General features: G+C 40.6%; 1 protein-coding gene across 1 annotated transcript; it reads left to right on the top strand.

Moving 5' to 3' along the window:
- The first annotated feature begins 4,442 nt into the window (after positions 1–4,442).
- Positions 4,443–23,114, top strand: LOC110441762 (tudor and KH domain-containing protein-like). Its single transcript, XM_021485006.1, has 11 exons — positions 4,443–4,499; positions 7,309–7,441; positions 8,786–8,904; positions 9,352–9,553; positions 10,923–11,062; positions 15,963–16,098; positions 16,645–16,877; positions 17,965–18,137; positions 18,511–18,575; positions 20,845–20,999; positions 21,483–23,114. The coding sequence occupies exons 2-11, from the start codon at positions 7,336–7,338 to the stop codon at positions 21,540–21,542; spliced, it is 1,389 nt and encodes a 462-aa protein (XP_021340681.1). The 5' UTR covers positions 4,443–4,499; positions 7,309–7,335; the 3' UTR covers positions 21,543–23,114.
- Positions 23,115–23,592: the final 478 nt, after the last annotated feature.

Here is a 23,592-nt window from a genome sequence, read left to right as displayed (position 1 = left end):
CATGGAAAGTTCTGATACCATTATTTGTCCATTTAATCAGGATCACAGTCGTATTGTGACTGGGTAAGTGGAATAAATGAAATATTGATTTTGAAGAATTCAAAAGATCTATTGATCAGTCTTGAACATCCTCGATCTTTTCAAAAAGAAGGGCGAACAGCGGTATAAATATAGTGTTACTTGTACAGCATTTCGTGAAAAGCATAACAAAGGCTAAAATAAATGATTGAGTTCCAGGTTGACGATATCTTTGTTAAGTTCAGTGGCAAGACTTTCCGTCTGTGTTCAAACTGTATGCATTCCAATAGAAATAAACCGTGTTTTTGTTTTCATACGAGGCTAAAATCATTGTTGACCGATCAGAACAAAAAAACTATCAAAGTCCTTCAATTTTCTTTCAGGTATATCGACGATGCGCTGCGCTGTATTAACCTCCTGAACCTGAAATTGGGGACACAGCAGTCTCGTCTACCTCAGTACTCGATCATAACATTATGAAAAGGGACCATTTACAACTACGCTGTACGATGAAGGGACCTTTTTTCCGATCATAAAATCCTCACAGTTACATTCTTGGTTCTTCCTGTTGCAGTTGATTCGGTCATCGGTCCAAATACATGTGGATATGTTGGATAAATTCATGACTTCATTATGATATAGATGTCGACTGCTGACAACAAATTAACAACACAGGGTTTCAAAAGCTGCAGGTTAATGTAGGCTATTGACAAGTTGTATGTTCGCCATCATGATGATATAGGAAAATATGTTTTTCGTTGTGTGACATGGAGGTCGATATTTTTTATTATGGTCATTAGAATGGTTTTGTTGTCACAATCCAAGTTCTAATTTAGAGGTGGTGACATAACTTGTATTTGACCGAGATTTCCATGCCGTGTGTCGTCGATCAGCTGGTCATATCCTTCTTGTATTGTTTTCAAGGTCTCCATCTCCATTCGTGTTTTGTTCTTGGTTTATTCACATTTCACTTTGGTTTTGTTGAGCTTTCTCTTTTTTAGTAATAATATGTTGGATAACAATTCGTGTTTATTCTACTTTAACATTATTTTATGAAATATTGTCAGTGGCATCTAGTTGAAAATATCTGCTAAAATCCCCACATTTAAATCATTACCACTCATTCATTTTAAGAAACTTGCATATGTTTTCGTACTATTTGTATTTCTAATTATAAACCCACTGGTATTTATATCAATTGCTTTTTTTAAGCTTTAAAATTGTTGTCATTAAACAAACAAAAAAACCACACATTTACCAGTCAATGTTTACGTGCATACACAGGATTTATATCCCAGCTACGCCCCTGATGTGTGACCAGAGGATCCTCCAAGAAAATGAGTTTGAGAATGACATGGCAGATATTAACATTACAGTCAATGGAGTGTTTAATCCATCAAAGGCAGCCGGACCAGACAACTTGAAGCCACGAGTCCTCAAGGAACTTGCGTTTGTCACCACTCTCTTCAATAAGTCATTGCAGCAGCAACACCTACCCACCATCTGGAGGAAGGCAAATGTCGAACAAACCAGCTAATTATAGACCAGTGTCGCTTAGCTGCGTTCTGTGTAAACTGATGGAGCACACAATGTGTAGCCAACTAATGAAACACCTTTTCCCACCCACTCCAGCACGGATTCGAAGAGAAGAGGAGTTGTGAGTCACGACGTATTGAATACACATCGGAAATTGTCAACAACATGGAAAAAGGAACTCAGACCGATGTAATTGTGATGGATTTCTCGAAGGCTTTTGACAAAGTAGCTCACAATAAACCCCTATTCAAACTGACGAAGTATGGTGTGAAGGGTAACACACTAGGATGGATACGGTCTTTCCTCAGTGGCAGACAACAGATCAGCTAGAAAGTCGTCCTTAATGGAAAAGCCTCTAAAGAAACCCCAGTTCTACCCAGCGTGCCACAGGGCTCGGTCCTCGGACCTGCCTTGCTCCTAATGTATATCAACGACCTACCGGAGTATGTAAAGCATAGTACCATCAGACTCTTTGCGGACGACACACTGATGTATCTTACCATAAAAACGAATGAAGACACTTACAAGCTCCAATCCGACCTCGACAGACTAGCAAACTGGGCAGATAGATGGCAAATGGAGTTTCATCTGGAAAAAAGTCATGACCATCTCCAGAAAAAGTAACACCACCCGCCATACCTATTTCTTGTGCGGTCGACAGCTAAACACAGTACCAGACATCAAGTAACTTGGCATTACAGTCACCAAATACTTAACATGAAACAATTACAGACGCTTGGGTTCCTGAAGAGAAACCTAAAGGTCCGATCCAGGATAAAGGAGAGGGCCTATTTGGGACTGGTTCTACCGAAAATGGAGTACTGTGCTACCGTATGGGACCCTAAAGCAGTGAGAGACTTCCATCCACACTCCAACAAGAAACATGCCCAAAGTCAAGATAGAAACGGTACAGCGACGTGCAGCATCCCGGTGGGTCCTCAACAGACATAATAACACCTCCAGTGTCACGGACATGCTATCAGATCTAGGATGGAGGTCACTGGGACACCGACGTGCTATCAGATCTAGGACGGAGGACACTGGAACACCGAGGTACTGACGCCAGACTGACAGTATGTTATACAATCCGGAACAAGCTGGTAGCCATCAACCCGAAGGATGAGCTCATCTCGGCGCAGAGGCCGTGAGCACCAGTACCGGCAGATCAAAACCACCAAAGGCTATACCAGATCATCTTTCTACCCTCGGACTGTAATCTAGTTGAACAGCTTACCAAGAGATGTGTGCAATGCCCAATCCCTGGAGATCTTCAAGACAGAAGAGAGTCCCGATATCAGCCCGAGGCGCCAAAGGCCCCGAGGGCTGATACGGGACCGAGGGCTGATAAGGGATATGAAAGCAAAATGGTCATATTATAAACTTTTTATCATATGTTCAAGTAACAAAAAATTAAGTCAACAGGAAAAACAATTAGATAATTTTGTCAACAATGTCAACTGAAACTGATTATTACAAGATGATATTCAGTCAATTCTGAATAAATATCGATTCAAATCGCTGCTGTCGGTAATTATTAGTCCGACTACTACTATAGTATTCATTGCAGATGAAACGCCATGATTTATTCACTATCCGAGTCACATTTTGTTTGTTGACGTCTGCGCAACACACTGTCTAAGCAAAAAACCAACTGACAGCGCAAATACGGGTGACCGGAAGTGGTATCAGAAGTGGTCAGAAGTTATCAAATATGCAAAAACACTCATATTCTGAGTAAACATATGATAATTATTAATATTATATTACAGGAGCTTGTTACCCTGTACCAGCCGTCATGATCACTGCGGTCGGAGTCAGAATCTAATGTGTTGTGTGTCCCAAAATCTCGCACGGTGATCGACGGAAACAGGTGCTTTGGGAGGGTTTCGGCCACGTTGTGGAATAGGTTACCATCTGCTATTAGAAAGTCAAATACCCTGACCAAGTTCAAGAGGGACATCAAAACTCACCTCTTCACGTCTGCATTTTAGAATCCTTGCAAAGACGTCATGTAAATAACATCCTTTATTTGTTCAATTATGTGCACATTGCTTGCTTAAATCAGAGACGTATATAGTAATATACGTCTCTGCTTAAATGTATAAAAGTGATTGTAAGCCTTTGTTTTTGTTTCACAATTATCACTATTACTATTATCAATATGTTGTAAAGCGCTTTAGAGTAATTTTACAGATTACATAGGGCGCTATATAAATGTTGTATATTATTATTATTATTATTATTATTATTATTATTATTATTATTATATATTGCCGTTCGTTTTCTTGGAAAAGAAAGCTCTCATAATAACAGAACAAAGACGGCGCTTGGTATAATGTATAAGGTAATGTACATAGTGGAAAAGTCAGAAGCTTTGATATGAGAAACATTTTTGCAGAACGGATGATGCTCAAGAATGATCAAAAGATCTTTTGAATTCTTCAAAATTAACATACAAAAAAATGCACAGGTACACAACCTTCGATTAAAGTTATGGATGTTTGATAGCATTCAGCTGCAAAACCGTTTTCAGATTTAAATTTATTACCATATCTTACATTTATAATTCCGCTGGTTTTCTTTTTAATTATCTGTTTGTTGTTTTATTTTCATTTCAATTAGGGACGTATCGAAAATAAACTCATCGCGAAATATGACCGTCACACAGTAAGTGTTTCATTCCCTATTTATAATAAATAAGTGATATTTTCAGGGATAAAGCCTGATGGACAAATACTGAATGAATTTGCAAAAGCTTGCTAGAAAAGCAACATCATAACATTATATAGGTCCATCCCGGTTCCACAAACAAAGAGACCTAGTACAGTCGGCCAAACCGTTCAGATGAAAGCCAACCGCACCGGTCGGAAGCGAGTGGAAATATTAAAGGGGGATAACTTTAGTTGACACGGACTCTGACAACACGCGGGTAACGAAGGAATAAGGTATTTTGTTCTGTTCTCTTATTTGTGCAAGGAACGATCTGTCCAAAACCAGAACTTATCGACACAATGCATAACGTTCTCTTTTGTAGAGGAAGCTGACTGGCTGACAGTACACTATTTTATATTTGATTGAATCATGAATGTGTATTTCTTGGTTCGCATCGTGTGACCACAGCCACAGTAGTCCGAATTATTCTGACGTTTTATCAACTTTTTTCATATCGGTCTGTCGTTAATCGACGACAAACCGATATGAAAAAAGTCGATAAAATGTCAGAATAATTCGGACTACAGCCACAGGTACTCAACAGGTTGGGCACAACGGCGCATATGGGTAATAATCCTGCATTTGGGTAACATCTTTGTATGTTATGGTTGAATGCACTTCGAATCTACTTTCACTATCCTATATGTTACCCAAATGCAGGATTATTACCCATATGCGCCGTTGTGCCCAACCTGCTCAAGAGCTGGTACTAGTCTGTCAATACACCTAGGCCTATACTATAATCAATGTTGCTAACTCCGTCCCCCAAGTAAAATGACCAAGTTCCAGAAAACATGCGATTTTGTCATAATCGTTCATAGTCTGAGGCCAGGTGCAGTGTAGAGGGACAGACAAATAATTTTTCTATGCACTATAATTTTCGATACACTTAATGATGCACGAAAAGTTGTTGAATTTCAGTTGGTCAGACACTGTACATGTGCTGTCCACGGGACGACACGCTAAATCCCTAGTTGGTCTGTATCTGTATATAAAGATAAAATTCATAAATTGAATATCACATCCGAGGAGGAGGAGTGAAAAAAATCTAATAACGAACTCCCGGGCACGCAAAAACCTCCCAGGACACTCATTCTTCCCAAATAGGCATCTTTATCGACATATTTCGGTACTTTTTACTGTTACGATCGAACTTAAATTTTGCACACACCTAGATAAGTGAAAAATATTTGAGAATCAGAAGAAAAAAATGAAAAAAATCAAATAACGAGCTCGGGCATGCAAAAACCTCAGAGGACATTCTGAGGACACTCATTACTCTGAGGAGACTCATTAGGGTGACCGGAGGAGTGGGGTAAAAGTTAGTTTATGAGGTTACTACGGAACTGGTTAACCGTAGTTGCGCTGATGGAGGATTCTTTTAGGGCGTTCTAATCGGTTAGTGTGCGTGGGAAGAAGGATTGTCTGTAGTTTTCAGTGTTGCACGATATCTGTTGTAGTTTCTGACTGTTGTTTCAAAACCGAAAACTGTTCAACCAAAAGTTGTTTGTAATAACCAATAGGTATGGCGATTTTCAATAACGTAAGTGAAGTACAAAATTTAGATTTTTTATATAGGATAGTGAAAGTAGATTTGAAGTGCATTCAACCATAACATACAAAGATTCTACCCAAATGCAGGATTATTACCCATATGCGTCATTGTGCCCAACCTGTTGAATTAACATCCGGGGAGGAGGAGTGGGGTAAAAGTTAGTTTATGAGGTTACTACGGAACTGGTCGACCGTAGTTGCGCTGATGGAGGATTCTTTTAGGGCGTTCAAATCGGTTAGTGTGCGTGGGAAGAAGGTTTGTCTGTAGTTCTCAGTGTTGCACGATATCTGTTGTAGTTTCTGACTGTTGTTTTGTCGTGTGTTGGTATGGCTGACTGTTGTTTCGTCGTGTGTTGGTATGGCTGACTGTTGTTTCGTCGTGTGTTGGTATACGGCTGACTGTGATGTAGTCGTCAGCGGGTATGGCTACTAGCCCATTATTGTTCTTAAACAACTTGTCTGTGGTCACGACATCTGTCTTTCAGTGGTTCGAGTTCTAGTCTGTTTAGCATGGATGTAGCACTGCTTTCTCGTTGGTAATCTGACAGAATGAATCTTGCTGCACGCCTTTGTACTTTCTCTATGGTATATATGTCCATGTAAGGGTCCCAGATGGTGGAACTATACTCTAATACGGATCGAATAAGGGACTTGAACGCACACAATTTCAGATCCGTCGGACATTTCTTCAGATTTCTCCTAAGGAATTCCAGTGTAGAGTTGACACGGTTGGAAAGTTTGGTGATTTGTGATGACCATTTCATGGTGTTGGTGAAGATGATGCCGAGATATGGGTTGTCAGTTACCTCTTCTAGTATGGTATCACTGAGGGTGTAGCGAACGGCTGATGGAGATTTTGAGTGAAGGATCCTCATGATGTCAAAGTGATCCTGGACAGTTCTTATCGTGCTATAAAGGAGACAGTCGTCTGCGAATAACCTGACAGTGGATTTCACTGCTAGTGGAAGGTCATTGATGTGGCAGAGGAAGAGGAGTGGTCCGAGTACTGTCCCTCGGGGATTCCGGACTCAATTTGCACTGATGCTGAATGTTCACCCTCCACTAGTACACATTGGGTTCTGTCCTGCAGGAATGATGAAATCCAGCGAGTGATGTCGGGATGAACGCCATAGTGGTCAAGTTTGTACGAAAGCTGTCGATGTGGGACCATGTCAAAGGCTCTACTGAAGTCTAAAATAGCCATGTCAATTTGTTTCTTTTGGTTGAATCTGGAAAGAAGCTCCTGGGTTGTGACAAGGAGTTGAGTTATTGCACCAATGGTTATCTACTACTCCCAGCAATTTAGTGATGTGGTAACAATATTGTGTTTTTATAAACTTTGTAACTAACTAAACATTTTATAGCTTATTACCTTATCCCATATTCAGTAACACATATTTATCATTCATAAGGAAGAAGAAACTGAAATTTACATCCAGGAAAAGATGGGCATGAGTTTTCTGTATGAATCTTGTTTTTGTTTTGTAGAAAGAACAAGATGACCTTACATATACTATGACAATGAACCTTGACCTTTCCATTAGGAGCAAGGTCATCCTGACCCTGGGTGTCCCAGCCACATGCCTACTACTGTACTGGTTGCTAAGGAACCAAGATGAGGGTAAGAACACTGGGTTGTTTATTGGAGTTAAATATCCTCAGACTTTATCATCCACTGGCACATATTTACATTTCTGCTGCAAGTTCCTAGGCTATGTAAACACTACTAGAACATCGTGTTCCTAGGCTATGTAAACACTACTAGAATATCGTGTTCCTAGGCTATGTAAACACTACTAGAATATCGTGTTCGGACAGCTATGAACAGACTTGGATCCTTGCTATTTTCATGCTTCTCTTCTGCCTTGCTATACATGGAGACCATACTTAGAAGTAAACATTTTGATGAGGTTGTTTTGGGATTATCCGTTGCACAGATGTTACAAACACTTCAGAACGGAAATCATTAGGAAACACATATAGATTACTAATAGGGTAGCATTTCTTTTACGTTTTGATAGATAGGATGGATGCACTGTTGTTAAATCTTGAGATATACACACCAAACAGCTTTACCAAAAAATGTAGATCTAGCTAGATATAATATATTATATGAAATTATGTCTCCCCTTCGAATGAAGGTACTACGGGTTCTTCTTCTTCTTCTTCTGGTTCTGGTTCTTCTAATCACCACTTGTCCGGGCCATAACTTTTAAACCGTTAAAGATAACTTGATGAAACTTGAGGTATGCATGCATTACCCACAGAAGGTATGCAGTGCACTGGAATTATGTCTCGTGCTTCACTATATACAGAGTTATGGCCCTTTGTTTATTTTAATACCGAAGTTTGTCCGGAGCATAAGTTCCATGTTATTTCACCTACGTTTCACCAAACTTGCTATAGTTAGGTATCTTGAGACGTAGGAGTGTCGCATTCTAAATTCTGGTCTCGTGCCCCACTATGTAAAGAGATATGGCCCTTTGTTATTTTTTTTATTCCGAAGTTTGTCTATTGGCTAATAAGGGGAGACTTAAATTTCTAGTTTTTAAGTGGTTTAATGCATCTGTATCATCAAAATTACAACTAGTTCAATTGCTTTATTATAAACAGTTGAGTGTGGTCAGTTCTAAAAAACAATGGTCCTACAGCGGGATACTGCTTAACCATCCTCAATAGGGACGAGATTGTTTGGTCTGCAAACATGATAGTGTATTATGGTTATATGCATTGCGCCCTATCCTTTGGGGCCACGAAATAGAATATATTTATAAAAACCTGTAGAAGCCATATAATATATTATATAATTTATAAAATCCTGTGTTGGTAAAGGTGGCATTCACTGAATCCAATCATGAATATTAATAAGGTATGAATATAATTGAAACATGAATATAAATGAGATATGAATATTTTTGAATTCTTGAATATTAATGACTCGGAGGTAATGTTTTGCACCAAACAGAAGATGACGACGAGGATCAGCAAAGGGTCACAACTTCAAGACAGACAGTTATTGAGGTCATGGTCCCTTCTAAGGCTGTGGGGCCCCTGATTGGCCGACAGGGAGCTAATATTAAAAAGGTATCGCAAGCATAACAACTAACGGACAAACATCTTTCTAAATGCAGGTCACTGGATTTATCCTTACCCTAATCTTCCAAAAAAAACACATTTTTGATAAATATGTTTTACAGTAAACTACAGTTTGTTATAACCTTCAGTTTTTGCAGTAACAGTTTTAAAATGATGATAAGGGAAAATTCAAGCACATTTCAAGACAAAACCCCCCATCTGTATTTGGTGTGGTCATGGGCTTTAGTCATATAATTGTTTACCCATGTAACAGATGTTTTACAATGACTGTGGCAGTCTGATTGTACTTTGTGTGTCTGTTTATGTTTGGAAAGAATTGTAATAGAAAAGTTGCCATAAATGTGGGGGGATTTACAAATTTTCATGTGCCTTTGTCAAGTATTGATCTGTTTTGCTGTCTTGAAATTACTATGGCCATTTTAAACAATTTAACAGCTGCAGAATCAGACCGGAACAATGATCTGTTTCCGAGACGACTCGAAGCGTGATTCAGGAGAGGACCGTGTCCTGGTGATCAGAGGGTCAACCGACCAGGCACAGGAGGCGGAGCTTCTTGTCAGGAAAACAATCAACGAAATGCCTACATTGCTTACAGAGGAGATACAAGTACCAGTCAAAGCTCTCGGCAGAATTATAGGTAATCAGGGGGAGATAACTTTGGGCAGAATTATAGGTTATCAGGGGGAGATAACTCTGGGCAGAATTAAAGGTAATCAGGGGAAGATAACTCTGGGCAGAATTATAGGTAGACAGGGGGAGATAACTCTGGGCAGAATTATAGGTAATCAGGGTGAGGTAACTCTGGACAGAAATATAGGTAATCAGGGGGAGGTAACTCTGGACAGAATTATAGGTAATCAGGGGGAGGTAACTCTGGGCAGAATTATAGGTAATCAGGGTGAGGTAAATCTGGACAGAATTATAGGTAAACAGGGGGAGGTAGCTCTGGACAGAATTATAGGTAATCAGGGTGAGGTAACTCTGGACAGAATTATAGGCAAACAGGGGGAGGTAGCTCTGGGCAGAATTATAGGAAATCAGGGGGAGGTAACTCTGGTGAGAATTATAGGTAATCAGGGGGAGGTAACTCTGGGCAGAATTATATGTAATTAGGATCCATGTGCGACATCTGTGTGAAAGTGACAATTTGTTTCTAAAATATCAGTTTGAAGTGCGCTCCGGGCGCGGGTCGCATATTTCCCGCATATTATAGAGGGCCGGAGTTCTGACGTTAATCGATGACAAACCGATATGAAAAAAGTCGACAAAACGTCAGAATAATTCGGACTAACTCAGGGGTTGCCCTACCTTGACACTCAGGGGTTACCCTACCTTGACACTCAGGGGTTACCCTACCTTGACACTCAGGGGCTACCCTACCTTGACACTCAGGGTTACCCTACCTTGACACTCAGGGGGTACCCTACCTTGACACTCAGGGGTTACCCTACCTTGATACTCAGGGGTTACCCTACCTTATGCTCTCAACACCCCAGGAATATGTCATAGCAAAATTGAAGGCAGAAAGATAGCTGTTTGATTGGTCTCAGGTAAAAATAACCTGACTAATCACTAGGCTCATACCTTTGAAGATTATAGAGGAGCGACACCTAAGTTCAAAGCAAGTCAACTTTTAGGTCAACTTTTAGCTCACCTGGTCCGAATAGGGGAAACATAGCATTATAAAGCCATGATATATTTGTGAAATTGATGTTTTTTGGAAAGAGAAACACATCTGTACATGTCTCTGACGACTGGTGAAATAAATGTAAATAAAGATATCCAGATAAAATAAAGTTTATGATGCCGCGTATGAAACTATTCATTACTGTGACTTTAGTTGCAGTCAAAATATTCACACTTAACAGTGGACATAAGTCACAAAGGGACATAACTGTTGTAAAAATCAATGCAGCGTTCCAGTTTTACGACATGCAGATCTTCATTTGTATCACATCTTGAAAGATTTGTTTCTTTCTCTGTGTTTAATTTCTGTGTCATTCCAGGTAGAAATGGAGACAGCATACGTCAGATCTCCCGGTCGTCAAACGCACGGGTATATATAGACCGAGCACGAGAGGAGCCCCGTGATATCACCAAGAAAGTCTCCATCATCGGCAGTAGGGAGCAGATAGATATAGCCAAGGTAAGTTTCTATCACGGGCAGTAGGGAGCAGATAGAAATAGCTAAGGTAAGTCTCTATCACGGGCAGTAGGGAGCAGATAGAAATAGCCAAGGTAAGTCTCTATCACGGGCAGTAGCGAGCAGATAGAAATAGCCAAGGTAAGTCTCTATCACGGGCAGTAGCGAGCAGATAGAAATAGCCAAGGTAAGTCTCTATCACAGGCAGTAGGGAGCAGATAGAAATATCCAAGGTTAGTCTCTATCACGGGCAGTAGGGAGCAGAAAGAAATAGCCAAGGTTAGTCTCTATCACGGGCAGTAGGGAGCAGAAAGAAATAGCCAAGGTTAGTCTCTATCACGGGCAGGAGGGAGCAGATAGAAATAGCCAAGGTAAGTCTGTAGGGAGCAGATAGATATAGCCAAGGTAAGTTTCTATCACAGGCAGAAGGGAGCAGATAGAAATATCCAAGGTTAGTCTCTATCATGGGCAGTAGGGAGCAGATAGAAATAGCCAAGATAAGTCTCTATCACGGGCAGTAGGGAGCAGATAGATATAGCCAAGGTAAGTTTCTATCACAGGCAGAAGGGAGCAGATAGAAATAGCCAAGGTAAGTTTCTATCACAGGCAGGAGGGAGCAGATAGAAATAGCCAAGGTAAGTTTCTATCACAGGCAGGAGGGAGCAGATAGAAATAGCCAAGGTAAGTTTCTATCACAGGCAGCAGGGAGTAGATAGAAATAGCCAAGGTAAGTCTCTATCATGGGAAGTAGGGAGCAGATAGAAATAGCCAAGTTAAGTTTCTATCACAGGCCGTAGGGAGCAGATAGAAATAGCCAAGGTAAGTCTCAATCACGGGCAGTAGGGAGCAGATAGAAATAGCTAAGGTAAGTCTCTATCGCGGGCAGTAGGGAGCAGATAGAAATAGCTAAGGTAAGTCTCTATCACCGGCAGTAGGGAGCAGATAGAAATAGCCAAGGTTAGTCTCTTTCACGGGCAGTAGGGAGCAGATAGAAATAGCTAAGGTATGTCTCTATCACGGGCAGTAGGGAGCAGATAGATATAGCCAAGGTAAGTTTCTATCACAGGCAGAAGGGAGCAGATAGAAATATCCAAGGTTAGTCTCTATCACGGGCAGCAGGGAGCAGAAAGAAATAGCCAAGGTTAGTCTCTATCACGGGCAGGAGGGAGCAGATAGAAATAGCCAAGGTAAGTTTCTATCACAGGCAGGAGGGAGCAGATAGAAATAGCCAAGGTAAGTAGATAGAAATAGCCAAGGTTAGTCTCTATCACGGGCAGGAGGGAGCAGATAGAAATAGCCAAGGTAAGTTTCTATCACAGGCAGGAGGGAGCAGATAGAAATAGCCAAGGTAAGTTTCGGTCACTGGCAGTAGGGAGCAGATAGAAATAGCCAAGGTAAGTCTGTAGGGAGCAGATAGATATAGCCAAGGTAAGTTTCTATCACAGGCAGAAGGGAGCAGATAGAAATATCCAAGGTTAGTCTCTATCATGGGCAGTAGGGAGCAGATAGAAATAGCTAAGGTATGTCTCTATCACGGGCAGTAGGGAGCAGATAGATATAGCCAAGGTAAGTTTCTATCACAGGCAGAAGGGAGCAGATAGAAATATCCAAGGTTAGTCTCTATCATGGGCAGTAGGGAGCAGATAGAAATAGCCAAGGTGAGTCTCTATCACGGGCAGTAGGGAGCAGATAGATATAGCCAAGGTAAGTTTCTATCACAGGCAGAAGGGAGCAGATAGAAATAGCCAAGGTAAGTTTCTATCACAGGCAGGAGGGAGCAGATAGAAATAGCCAAGGTAAGTTTCGGTCACTGGCAGTAGGGAGCAGATAGAAATAGCTAAGGTATGTCTCTATCACGGGCAGTAGGGAGCAGATAGATATAGCCAAGGTAAGTTTCTATCACAGGCAGAAGGGAGCAGATAGAAATAGCCAAGGTAAGTTTCGGTCACTGGCAGTAGGGAGCAGATAGAAATAGCCAAGGTGAGTCTCTATCACGGGCAGTAGGGAGCAGATAGATATATCCAAGGTTAGTCGCCATCATGGGCAGAAGGGAGCAGATAAAAATAGCCAAGGTATGTCTCTATCACGGGCAGTAGGGAGCAGATAGATATAGCCAAGGTAAGTTTCTATCACAGGCAGAAGGGAGCAGATAGAAATAGCCAAGGTAAGTTTCTATCACAGGCAGGAGGGAGCAGATAGAAATAGCCAAGGTAAGTTTCTATCACAGGCAGTAGGGAGTAGATAGAAATAGCCAAGGTTAGTCTCTTTCACGGGCAGTAGGGAGCAGATAGAAATAGCCAAGGTAAGTTTCTGTCACTGGCAGTAGGGAGCAGATAGAAATAGCCAAGGTTAGTCTCTATCATGGGCAGTAGGGAGCAGATAGAAATAGCCAAGGTTAGTCTCTTTCACGGGCAGTAGGGAGCAGATAGAAATAGCCAAGGTTAGTCTCTATCATGGGCAGTAGGGAGCAGATAGAAATAGCCAAGTTAAGTTTCTATCACGGGCAGTAGGGAGCAGATAGAAATAGCCAAGGTAAGTCCCTGTCACTGGCAGTAGGGAGCAGATAGATATAGCTGAGGTAATTATATAGGTCTCCATCACGGGCAGTAGGGAGCAGATAGATATAGCCGAGGTAATTATATAAGTCTGTATCACGGGCAGTAGGGAGCAGATAGATATATCCAAGGTTAGTCGCCATCATGGGCAGAGGGGAGCAGATAGAAATTGCCAAGGTATGTCTCTATCACGGGCAGTAGGGAGCAGATAGAAATAGCCAATGTAAGTCTCTATCACGGGCAGTAGGGAGCAGATAGAAATAGCCAAGGCAAGTCTCTATCACGGGCAGTAGGGAGCAGATAGAAATATCCAAGGTTAGTCGCCATCATGGGCAGAAGGGAGCAGATAGAAATAGCCAAGGTATGTCTCTATCACGGGCAGTAGGGAGCAGATAGAAATATCCAAGGTTAGTCGCCATCATGGGCAGAAGGGAGCAGATAGAAATAGCCAAGGTAAGTCTCTATCACGAGCAGTAGGGAGCAGATAGAAATAGCCAAGGAAAGTCTCTATCACGAGCAGTAGGGAGCAGATAGAAATAGCCAAGGTAAGTCTCTGTCACTGGCAGTAGGGAGCAGATAGAAAAGCCAAGGTAAGTCTATATCACGAGCAGTAGGGAGCAGATAGATGTAGCCGAGGTAATTATATAAGTCTGTATCACGGGCAGTAGGGAGGAGATAGAAATAGCCAAGGTTAGTCTCTATCACGCGCAGTAGGGAGCAGATAAAAATAGCTAAGGTAAGTCTCTATCACGAGCAGGAGGGAGCAGATAGAAATTGCCAAGGTAAGTCTCTGTCACTAGCAGTAGGGAGCAGATAGAAATAGCCAAGGTAAGTCTCTATCACGAGCAGTAGGGAGCAGATAGTAAAGCCAAGGTAAGTCTCTGTCACTGGCAGTAGGGAGCAGATAGAAATAGCTAAGGTAAGTCTCTATCACGGGCAGTAGGGAGCAGATAAAATTGCTAAGGTAAGTCTCTATCACGGGCAGTAGGGAGCAGATAGAAATAGCCAAGGTTAGTCTCTATCACGGGCAGTAGGGAGCAGATAGATATATCCATGGTATGGCTGAGTGAGACCGACTGGTCCCTTTGTCGGGCTATGACTGAGTGAGACCGACTGGTCCCTTTGTCAAGGTATGGCTGAGTGAGACCGACTGGTCCCTTTGTCGGGCTATGGCTGAGTGAGACCGAGGACTGGTCCCTTTGTCAAGCTATGGCTGAGCAACTGGTCCCTTTGTCATGGTATGGCTGAGTGAGACCGACTGGTCCCTTGTCAAGGTATGGCTGAGTGAGACCGACTGGTCCCTTTGTCGGGCTATGACTGAGTGAATGATTTGTATTATTTACCTGTACAACGATGTGATGAAGTTATATATTTCATATGTCACATGACCCTGGACATTTACGCCTATCAATAGAGAGTGTAACACACTGTTTCGAATAATCCACATCGTACAATTCAGGGGTACTATTTTACCGTGGTCCGATGAGAATTTCCAAGAACACTGAATGTTGTATGAAAGTGAGTTTCCCATTGGTCCAATGCACAAAACAAACCAATCCAGCGCGACCTTACTTAGAACCCATGTTTTGATGAAAACAATATTGAGAAGGCTTGGACTATTTTGAGGGGTGCTCTGGATTCTAACAGTTTGGAATCCAAAGCACTGAGGTTTCAGAACAAGGATTCAACAACAGCACTAGCTGAAATAAATGTTTACATGGTTTTGGAGTCGCTAATGTTCTTTTAATATTATGCTACATACAGAAATTCAACCCCAGAAAAACATCCGTTGCTTCAATATACATAGAAAACAATAAAGTGTCCAGTTACACCCCTTTTTCAGGAGACCTTTAATTCTGAATGGTTATAAATGTATGGGAATCAGATATGAGTAATGTCTAACCTTGATTTAAAATACATTGAGTCAGTTGTCGCCATAATTATATCAAAACAAAATTAATGAAAGGCGTCTTCTGAAAAGACATGGTCTGCTGCAGCTTTCCCATGGAGATTTGTTACTATCTAGTTTTTTAAACAATAAAGAAGTAAGAAGTACCCTAAACCCAGTGATAATTTCGCTCTTCGTATTTGCTTGGTATGTTTATTATGTGTTTTACTAAAGTTTGTTCTCGTGATAAATTCACCATAATGAGGGCAAACAGGTGAAAATGAAACCGTGGCAATAAATTGTCATGTAAACAGTTTGAGTAAAGTCCTTTTACTTATTTACCCCTGACGACAAATTTAAACTTTTCCAATTTGAAGGCTAGATTAGTTCATTATAGAATTTAGAGGTGAATGAGTTAAGGGGTTGTGATTAGTCATTTAGAGTTATTTCCCTTTGTCAGAGTCTCATTGAAGAAAAGGTGGACGAGGAAGAAATATTCCGTGCCAAGGCAGCTGTGATTGCAGCCAATCGGGAACAGCGTAATAAACAAGCTTCAGGATCTATACGTCGTACTGGGCATGTTCTGACAAACGCAGGTGAGAATAACAAGTGTCCGTCTGGAGACAATGACACCTAGGTGGGTTTTTTTTTACGATTTACCTGTATTTTGATTCATTGAATCTTCAAATTCTAAATGTTATATAGGACAGATCTGATATCATTCCTATCCTCTATTTTATATAGGACAGATCTGATATCATTCCTATCCTCTATTTTATATAGGACAGATCTGATATCATTCCTATCCTCTATTTTATATAGGACAGATCTGATATCATTCCTATCCTCTATTTTATATAGGACAGATCTGATATCATTCCTATCCTCTATTTTATATAGGACAGATCTGATATCATTCCTATCCTCTATTTTATATAGGACAGATCTGATATCAATCCTATCCTCTATTTTATATAGGACAGATCTGATATCAATCCTTTCCTCTATTTTATATGATAATCTCTGTCTGACTTACCTGTTAGGACAGATTTTGTTTTTCATATTTATTTTAGGGGTCAAGATCTGAAATGAAAAATGGATCATGAAAATGTTTCCTTATTCAAAAATGGTGCAATTTTCAGAGAAGCATTCTAATGATCAAGAAGGCATTCCCACGAATCCATCATCGCCACAGAAACATGTTTCTTTGACGACACACGTTAAAGAATGGCCTAATAAAGAATATATAGAAGTGTATGTGTCGTCCGTGGCTGACCCACAACATTTCTGGGTACAAATCATCTCAACCAATGCAATTCATCTCGACGAACTGGTCCAACGGATGTCCAGCCTTTACAACACTGACCACTACAAGGTAAGATTTGATCACTACGAAATAAGACTTGATGACTGACCACTACAAAATAAGACTTGATGACTGACCACTACAAAATAAGACTTGATGACTTCAAGGTAAGACTTGACCACTACAAAATAAGACTTGACCACTACAAGGTAAAACTTGACCACTACAAGGTAGGACTTGACCACTACAAGGTAGGACTTGACCACTACAAGTTAAGACTTGACCACTACAAAGTAAAACTTGACCACTTCAGGGGAAGACTTGACCACTACAAAGAAAAACTTGACCACAACAAGGTAAACAGTGACCACTACAAGGCAAAACTTGACCACTACAAGGCAAGACTTGACCACATGTGTCGTCCGTCGCTGACCCACAACATTTCTGGGTACAAATCATCTCAACCAATGCGATTCATCTCGACGAACTGGTCCAAAGGACACAAGCCTTTACAACACTGACCACTACAAGGTAAGACTTGACCACTACAAGGTAAGACTTGACCACTCCAGGGTAAAACTTGACAGCTACAAAGTAAGACTTGACCACTACAAAGTAAAGCCTGACCACTACAAGGTAAGACTTGACCACTACAAAGAAAAACTTGACCACTACAAGGTAAACCTTGACCACTACAAGACAAGACTTGACCACTACAAGGTAAGACTTGACCACTACAAGGAAAGACTTGACCACTACAATGTAAAACTTGACCACTACAAGGTAAGACTTGACCACAACAAGGAAAGACTTTACAACTATAAGGTAGGACTTGACCACTACAAGGTAAGACTTGACCACTACAAGGAAAGACTTGACAACTACAGGGTAAAACTTGACCACTACAAGGTAAAACTTGACCAATACAAGGTAGACTTGACCACTACAAGGTAAGACTTGACCAATACAAGATAAGAAATTGACCACTACAAAGTAAACCTTGACCACTACAAGGTAAGACAGAGTTATTCTAAGTGAAAAAATTATGACCACAGATTGCAAAGCATATAAACAATTTTAATTATAGTGACAAAATTGCTTTACATCCTTTTTATTAGATATACATGTATATAAATATTTTGGGGTATTTATTAAGAACCTGTCAGATGATCAGTACCTTGTCGGAGACTTCGTCGCAGCATTGTATGAGCAAGACAACTCGTGGTACCGGGCCCGAGTGATGGGTATAGAAGGGAGTCAACTGGACCTCTATTTCCTCGACTATGGTGATAGTGGATACTCACACATCAGCAATGTTCGTTTGCTCAGGTAACTAGACAGGTAGAATCAAGAAAATATAGATGATTAGAAACAAGTTTCATATCATTTTTTTTAAGACAAGCTTCAGGGAGTTTCATAAATATTACTTTGAAAGGTAATGAATCGGAGAAATTTTTATTATGATTGTCACAAAACTGACAAATTACATCAAAAATTTGACAAGGAAAATGCAGAAGAAAACTTGGTATACACTGTATTTACTTTCGTTGGATATTGATAAAGTCATGATATTGTTTCTTTGTAATTTCACTGAATACAAACGCACATGTTCATTGATGGTCTACAAAAAACTACAGGGGAGCATTATATCTATAAACGTGTTGGTGATATTTCCTTGTTATTGACAACCTTCTCTCTACAGGGACGACTTCTTACTACTACCATTCCAGGCTGTCCAGTGTTGTCTGGCCCAGGTCAAGGCCAAAGGTCAGTAACTGTAGTCATTATAACCTTACAACTGATTTAGAGGGGCTGGCTGGCATTGTATAGGGTTCCCCTGTAAACACAGGTCAAGGCCAAAGGTCAGTATCTGTAGTCATTATAACCTTACAACAGATTCAGAGGGGAGGGCTGGCGTTGTTTTGGGTTCCCCTGTAAACACCGATCAAGGACAAAGGTCAGTATCTGTAGTCATTATAACCTTTCAGCAGATTCAGAGGGGAGGGCTGGCGTTGTATAGGGTTCCCCTGTAAACACAGATCAAGGCCAAAGGTCAGTAACTGTAGTCATTATAACCTTACAACAGATTCAGAGGGGAGGGCTGGCGTTGTTTTGGGTTCTCCTGTAAACACAGGTCAAGGCCAAAGGTCAGTATCTGTAGTCATCATAACCTTACAGCAGATTCAGAGGGGAGGGCTGGCGTTGTATAGGGTTCGCCTGTAAACACAGGTCAAGGCCAAAGGTCAGTATCTGTAGTCATTATAACCTTACAGCAGATTCAGAGGGGAGGGCTGGCATTGTATAGGGTTCTCCTGTAAACACAGGTCAAGGCCAAAGGTCAGTATCTGTAGTCATTATAACCTTACAGCAGATTCAGAGGGGAGGGCTGGCGTTGTATAGGGTTCCCCTGTAAACACAGATCAAGGCCAAAGGTCAGTAACTGTAGTCATTATAACCTTACAACAGACTCAGAGGGGAGGGCTGGCGTTGTATAGGGTTAGCCTGTAAACACAGGTCAAGGCCAAAGGGCAGTATCTGTAGTCATTATAACCTTAGAACAGATTCAGAAGGGAGGGCTGGCGTTGTTTTGGGGTCCCCTGTAAACACAGGTCAAGACCAAAGGTCAGTATCTGTAGTCATTATAACTGGCAGACCTACAAATGAAGGCTCGCCGCAAAGCAGCATCAGATTACTTGGTATGACCTTATTTCATAAACGAACAACTGTGGTCCAACTGGATCAACCGTTTGGATCGTGATAAACGAAAGCGGCCCAGGTTCCTCTGACTAGCCATACCATATTCATAACAACAAACAGACCTGACAAGTTTTAAGAACACCATTACAAGTGATGCCTGTTAATTAAGCTGGTACTTGTTCATCATTGTACGTGATGACACAGCATTTAACCATACTTGCCAGCTCTCCCTATCTTGGAGAGAGACTCCCGATTTTGGATCGCTGAAATTCCGTTTTTCAACCAAACTATTCCTTTTTTCTAAGATCTGATGATATATTCTGAAAGAACAGCTCAAAAGATGCCATTTAAAGGTGTTAATGTTTCCCTAGGGTGTATATAACACATGTTATTTATGCTATTATTCTGAGCACGTAAAACTTCCCCCATGGAAATTAAAATAAGTTGTCAAGTACCCGGTATGCATTCTGGTTTGGTATTCTTGTCTAAATTTTGACGGGGAATGTTATGGTATGGGGAGTATCCATTTGTCCACCACTCTTCCTTTTGACGGGAATGTTATGGTATGGGGAGTATCTATTTGTCCACCACTCTTCCTTTTGACGGGGAATGTTATGGTATGGGGAGTATCTATTTGTCCACCTCTCTTCCTTTTGACGGGGAATGTTATGGTATGGGGAGTATCTATTTGTCCATCCACTCTTCCGATTCCTTTTTCATTCAATATGAAGAAACTTAGGAAGCGTGTACAGTATAGAAAGGCTAAGCTTGAAGATGAGCAAAATTCATACAGAATTAACTGGCATACTGCTCTGTGATTGGTTGAAGGTTTCTGCACAATAACTTAATCAAATAAAACCAAATTTTGATGAAACTTGGTCCACATTTATACAATGTCTAAGGTGGGATTTGAGCAAAATCCACCTTTAATTAAATAACATTCAGAAATTAAGATAGTTTTAGCAAGAGAGAAAAATATGGCCGACAGAGGAATCTGTATACTATTAAAATCAGAAGCATTAACATTAAAAACAGAAACGTAAATATACATGAAAGTTTACATTATTCAAGATCTTATAGTTATCTCATAAAAATATTGTAGAAATAATATAAAAGGATCAATTGTCTGTGATTCAGATGTTAGGATACAGCTAGCTGGGTACACTGTAGAAAGTATAACTTTGTAGAGGAACTCGACTGGGTCAGTTGTTGGCGACTAGGTAGCTCATTTAGTGTCTGCTAGAGTTCAGAGGCTCTCAGTTCAAATCCTGGTCTGGCTTTGTATTTTCCACTGTTACAACTACCATGTCACTGTGACCCTGTTTCTCCCCCTGTTTAGGTGAGGACTGGACTGAAGATGACGTAAACCACTTTGAGGATATCACATACGCTGCCAAGTGGAAGGTCCTTATGGCAAAAAGGATCGGAACAAAGTGCGAGGGGGATGGTGAAACAACACAAATTGTTCAGCTCATAGACACAAACTCTCCTGTGGTATGTAGCTATGTACATGCAGTAATTCTCTCGTCAGGAAGTAAAATGTAATTGTTACAAAGTACTTATCAATATTCTAAGTAACACTTGACTGTTCTGTGAAGAATGGCAATATTACAAGATGAGTGAGGAAAACCATTACATAGAAAATACATGGTTGATTTAATCAGGATTAAGGAATGACAAAGATAAGAGTGATGAGCTGATGAGTGATAACTTTAAGATACTGTGTATTCTATTTAATATGTAACCCTTCAACATAGGCTATATTTAACAACCCATAGTCACCAGTATTTGAGTATACAGTCGAATCTGATAATACAACCATCTGTATTTAATGACTGTCTGTTTTATGCAAACACTTTTCATTCATCCTGCCTGATTTAACTGTGTAATTGATCTGTTTTAAGTGAACAGCGACCTCCCATTACACCCCTCCCCTGAAGATGAAATATTATACCACGTGTACTTGATTCGTTTCAGGACATTCACGTATCACACGAGATGGTCCAGTCTGGATTCGCTGAATGGGACATAAAATGAATCCCAGAAACTGAAGAAACTGGAATCTAAAGAGGTTTTTAAACTAAATATCCCGGCTGTGATTTTCACAATGTTTTAGGGTTTTGTAGCTTCACTTTTGGTCAGCTTTAATTCAAGATTGAGTTGTTCATGTTTCAGTAAAGCTCTTGTTTATGTTTACAGAGTCTAGTTGCGGTTGTGAAGAAGATGAAACAGTTTTAAAACCATAAAAGGAGTTTTTATGTGAAAAATGTTCAATGACCAAAGGTTTTGAAAACCTTTCAGGGAAATAATTGTCTTCTATGTTAAACAAATGCTTTCAAAAATGTCTGTTTCCTTTGTCAAGCAAAGAGTGTACACACACTGGCTTAGTGAGTTGAGGGGCCGCGGTGGCCAAGTGTTTAAGGCGTCTGACATTCTGCTACCACTAGCCCTCCACCACTGGGTCGCGGGTTCGAGGCCTACGTGGGGAAGTCGCCATGTACTGGTTTTTCTCAGGTAACTCCGGCTTTCCTTCACGGATAACAAGGATTGATAGGACTGGGTCATGATGTCACATTAATGACAACAGAATGATGTCGTAAGATTTAGGGATTTATCCTATATTAGCCTAATGTATCTCCAACCCAAAAGAGTTCGAAATATAAAACCTGGTAAAGTTATGATGAGAACACTAAATTGTTCATACTGTAGTTTAATTATGATTTTAATTCTGGTTTAAAGAAACCAACTGTTATACCTTGTTTCTATATCCTTATTTGCTTGAAGTTTTCAGTCAGCATATTATGTATATTGTTTCAAATGAAAAAAATCAAAGTTAAATATAATTCAAGGGGAATAACTGACATAAATCATGATTTTTGTACAATATGACATTTGTTCTTATCAAAGTTTGAAAGGCACAGAATATCACTGTATATCAATAAAAATATATAAATATATATCAAATATATGATTTAATCAGTTGTAGTGATTGTATGACTACTTTTCCTTCACATATAAAACATGAACAAAATAAACCTGTCAGATCTGACACCCTGTGTAACACAACATACTGGTTAGAGTAACCTGTATAATCTGACACCCTGTGTAACATGACATATTGGTCATATTGACCTGTCTTATCTGACACCCTGTGTAACACGACATATTGGTCAGATTAACCTGTCAGATCCGACACCCTGTGTAACACAACATACTGGTTGGAGTAACCTGTATAATCTGACACCATGTATAACATGACATATTGGTCAGATTGACCTGTCTTATCTGACACCCTGTGTAAACCAACATATTGGTCAGATTGACCTGTCAGATCTGACACTCTGTGTAAACCAACATATTGGTCAGATTAACCTTTCAGATCTGACACCCTTGTGTAACACAACATACTTGTTACAGTAACCTGTATTATAATCTGAAACCCTGTGTAACACAATATATCAATCAAATCAGATTTACATTTGGGGTGGAGTGGGTGCAACTTCATAGAGAAAAAATGTAGTTAATTTTGTTTTCTCATAAGTGTGTTTATTTGTGTGAGGGGTGGGGGAGCGAGGGATGGAAGAGGAGGGAGTTGAAAGCTAAGGTAAAGGAAAGGAAGAAGNATTAGACCTGATAAATGTTTATTTGAAGGTGGATGACATTTAAGTCATACAGGTATAAACATTAAAGTCATACCTAAATAGATTCAATATCAGTGTTTCTTGTTTGTTATGTTCACATCTGTGACAGGAGAGGGAAAATGCACAGCCAAACTGGGGTTCAAACCCGGGACCTCCGATCTTTAGACAGACACTCCACCGATTGAGCTACCTGGTCGCCCACCAGGAGGTCTCTGATGTCTAGACAGACACTACACCGATTGAGCTACCTGGTCGCCCACCAGGAGATCTCTGATCTCTAGACAGACACTCCACCGATTGAGCTACCTGGTCGCCCACCAGGAGGTCTCCGATCTCTAGACAGACACTCCACCGATTGAGCTACCTGGTCGCCCACCAGGAGGTCTCCGATCTCTAGACAGACACTCCACCGATTGAGCTACCTGGTCGCCCACCAGGAGGTCTCC

Source organism: Mizuhopecten yessoensis, unplaced genomic scaffold (assembly GCF_002113885.1).
Source record: "Mizuhopecten yessoensis strain PY_sf001 unplaced genomic scaffold, ASM211388v2 scaffold716121, whole genome shotgun sequence".
In the NCBI taxonomy this organism is placed as follows: domain Eukaryota; kingdom Metazoa; phylum Mollusca; class Bivalvia; order Pectinida; family Pectinidae; genus Mizuhopecten; species Mizuhopecten yessoensis.
This window is presented reverse-complemented; position numbering and strand designations above follow the sequence as displayed.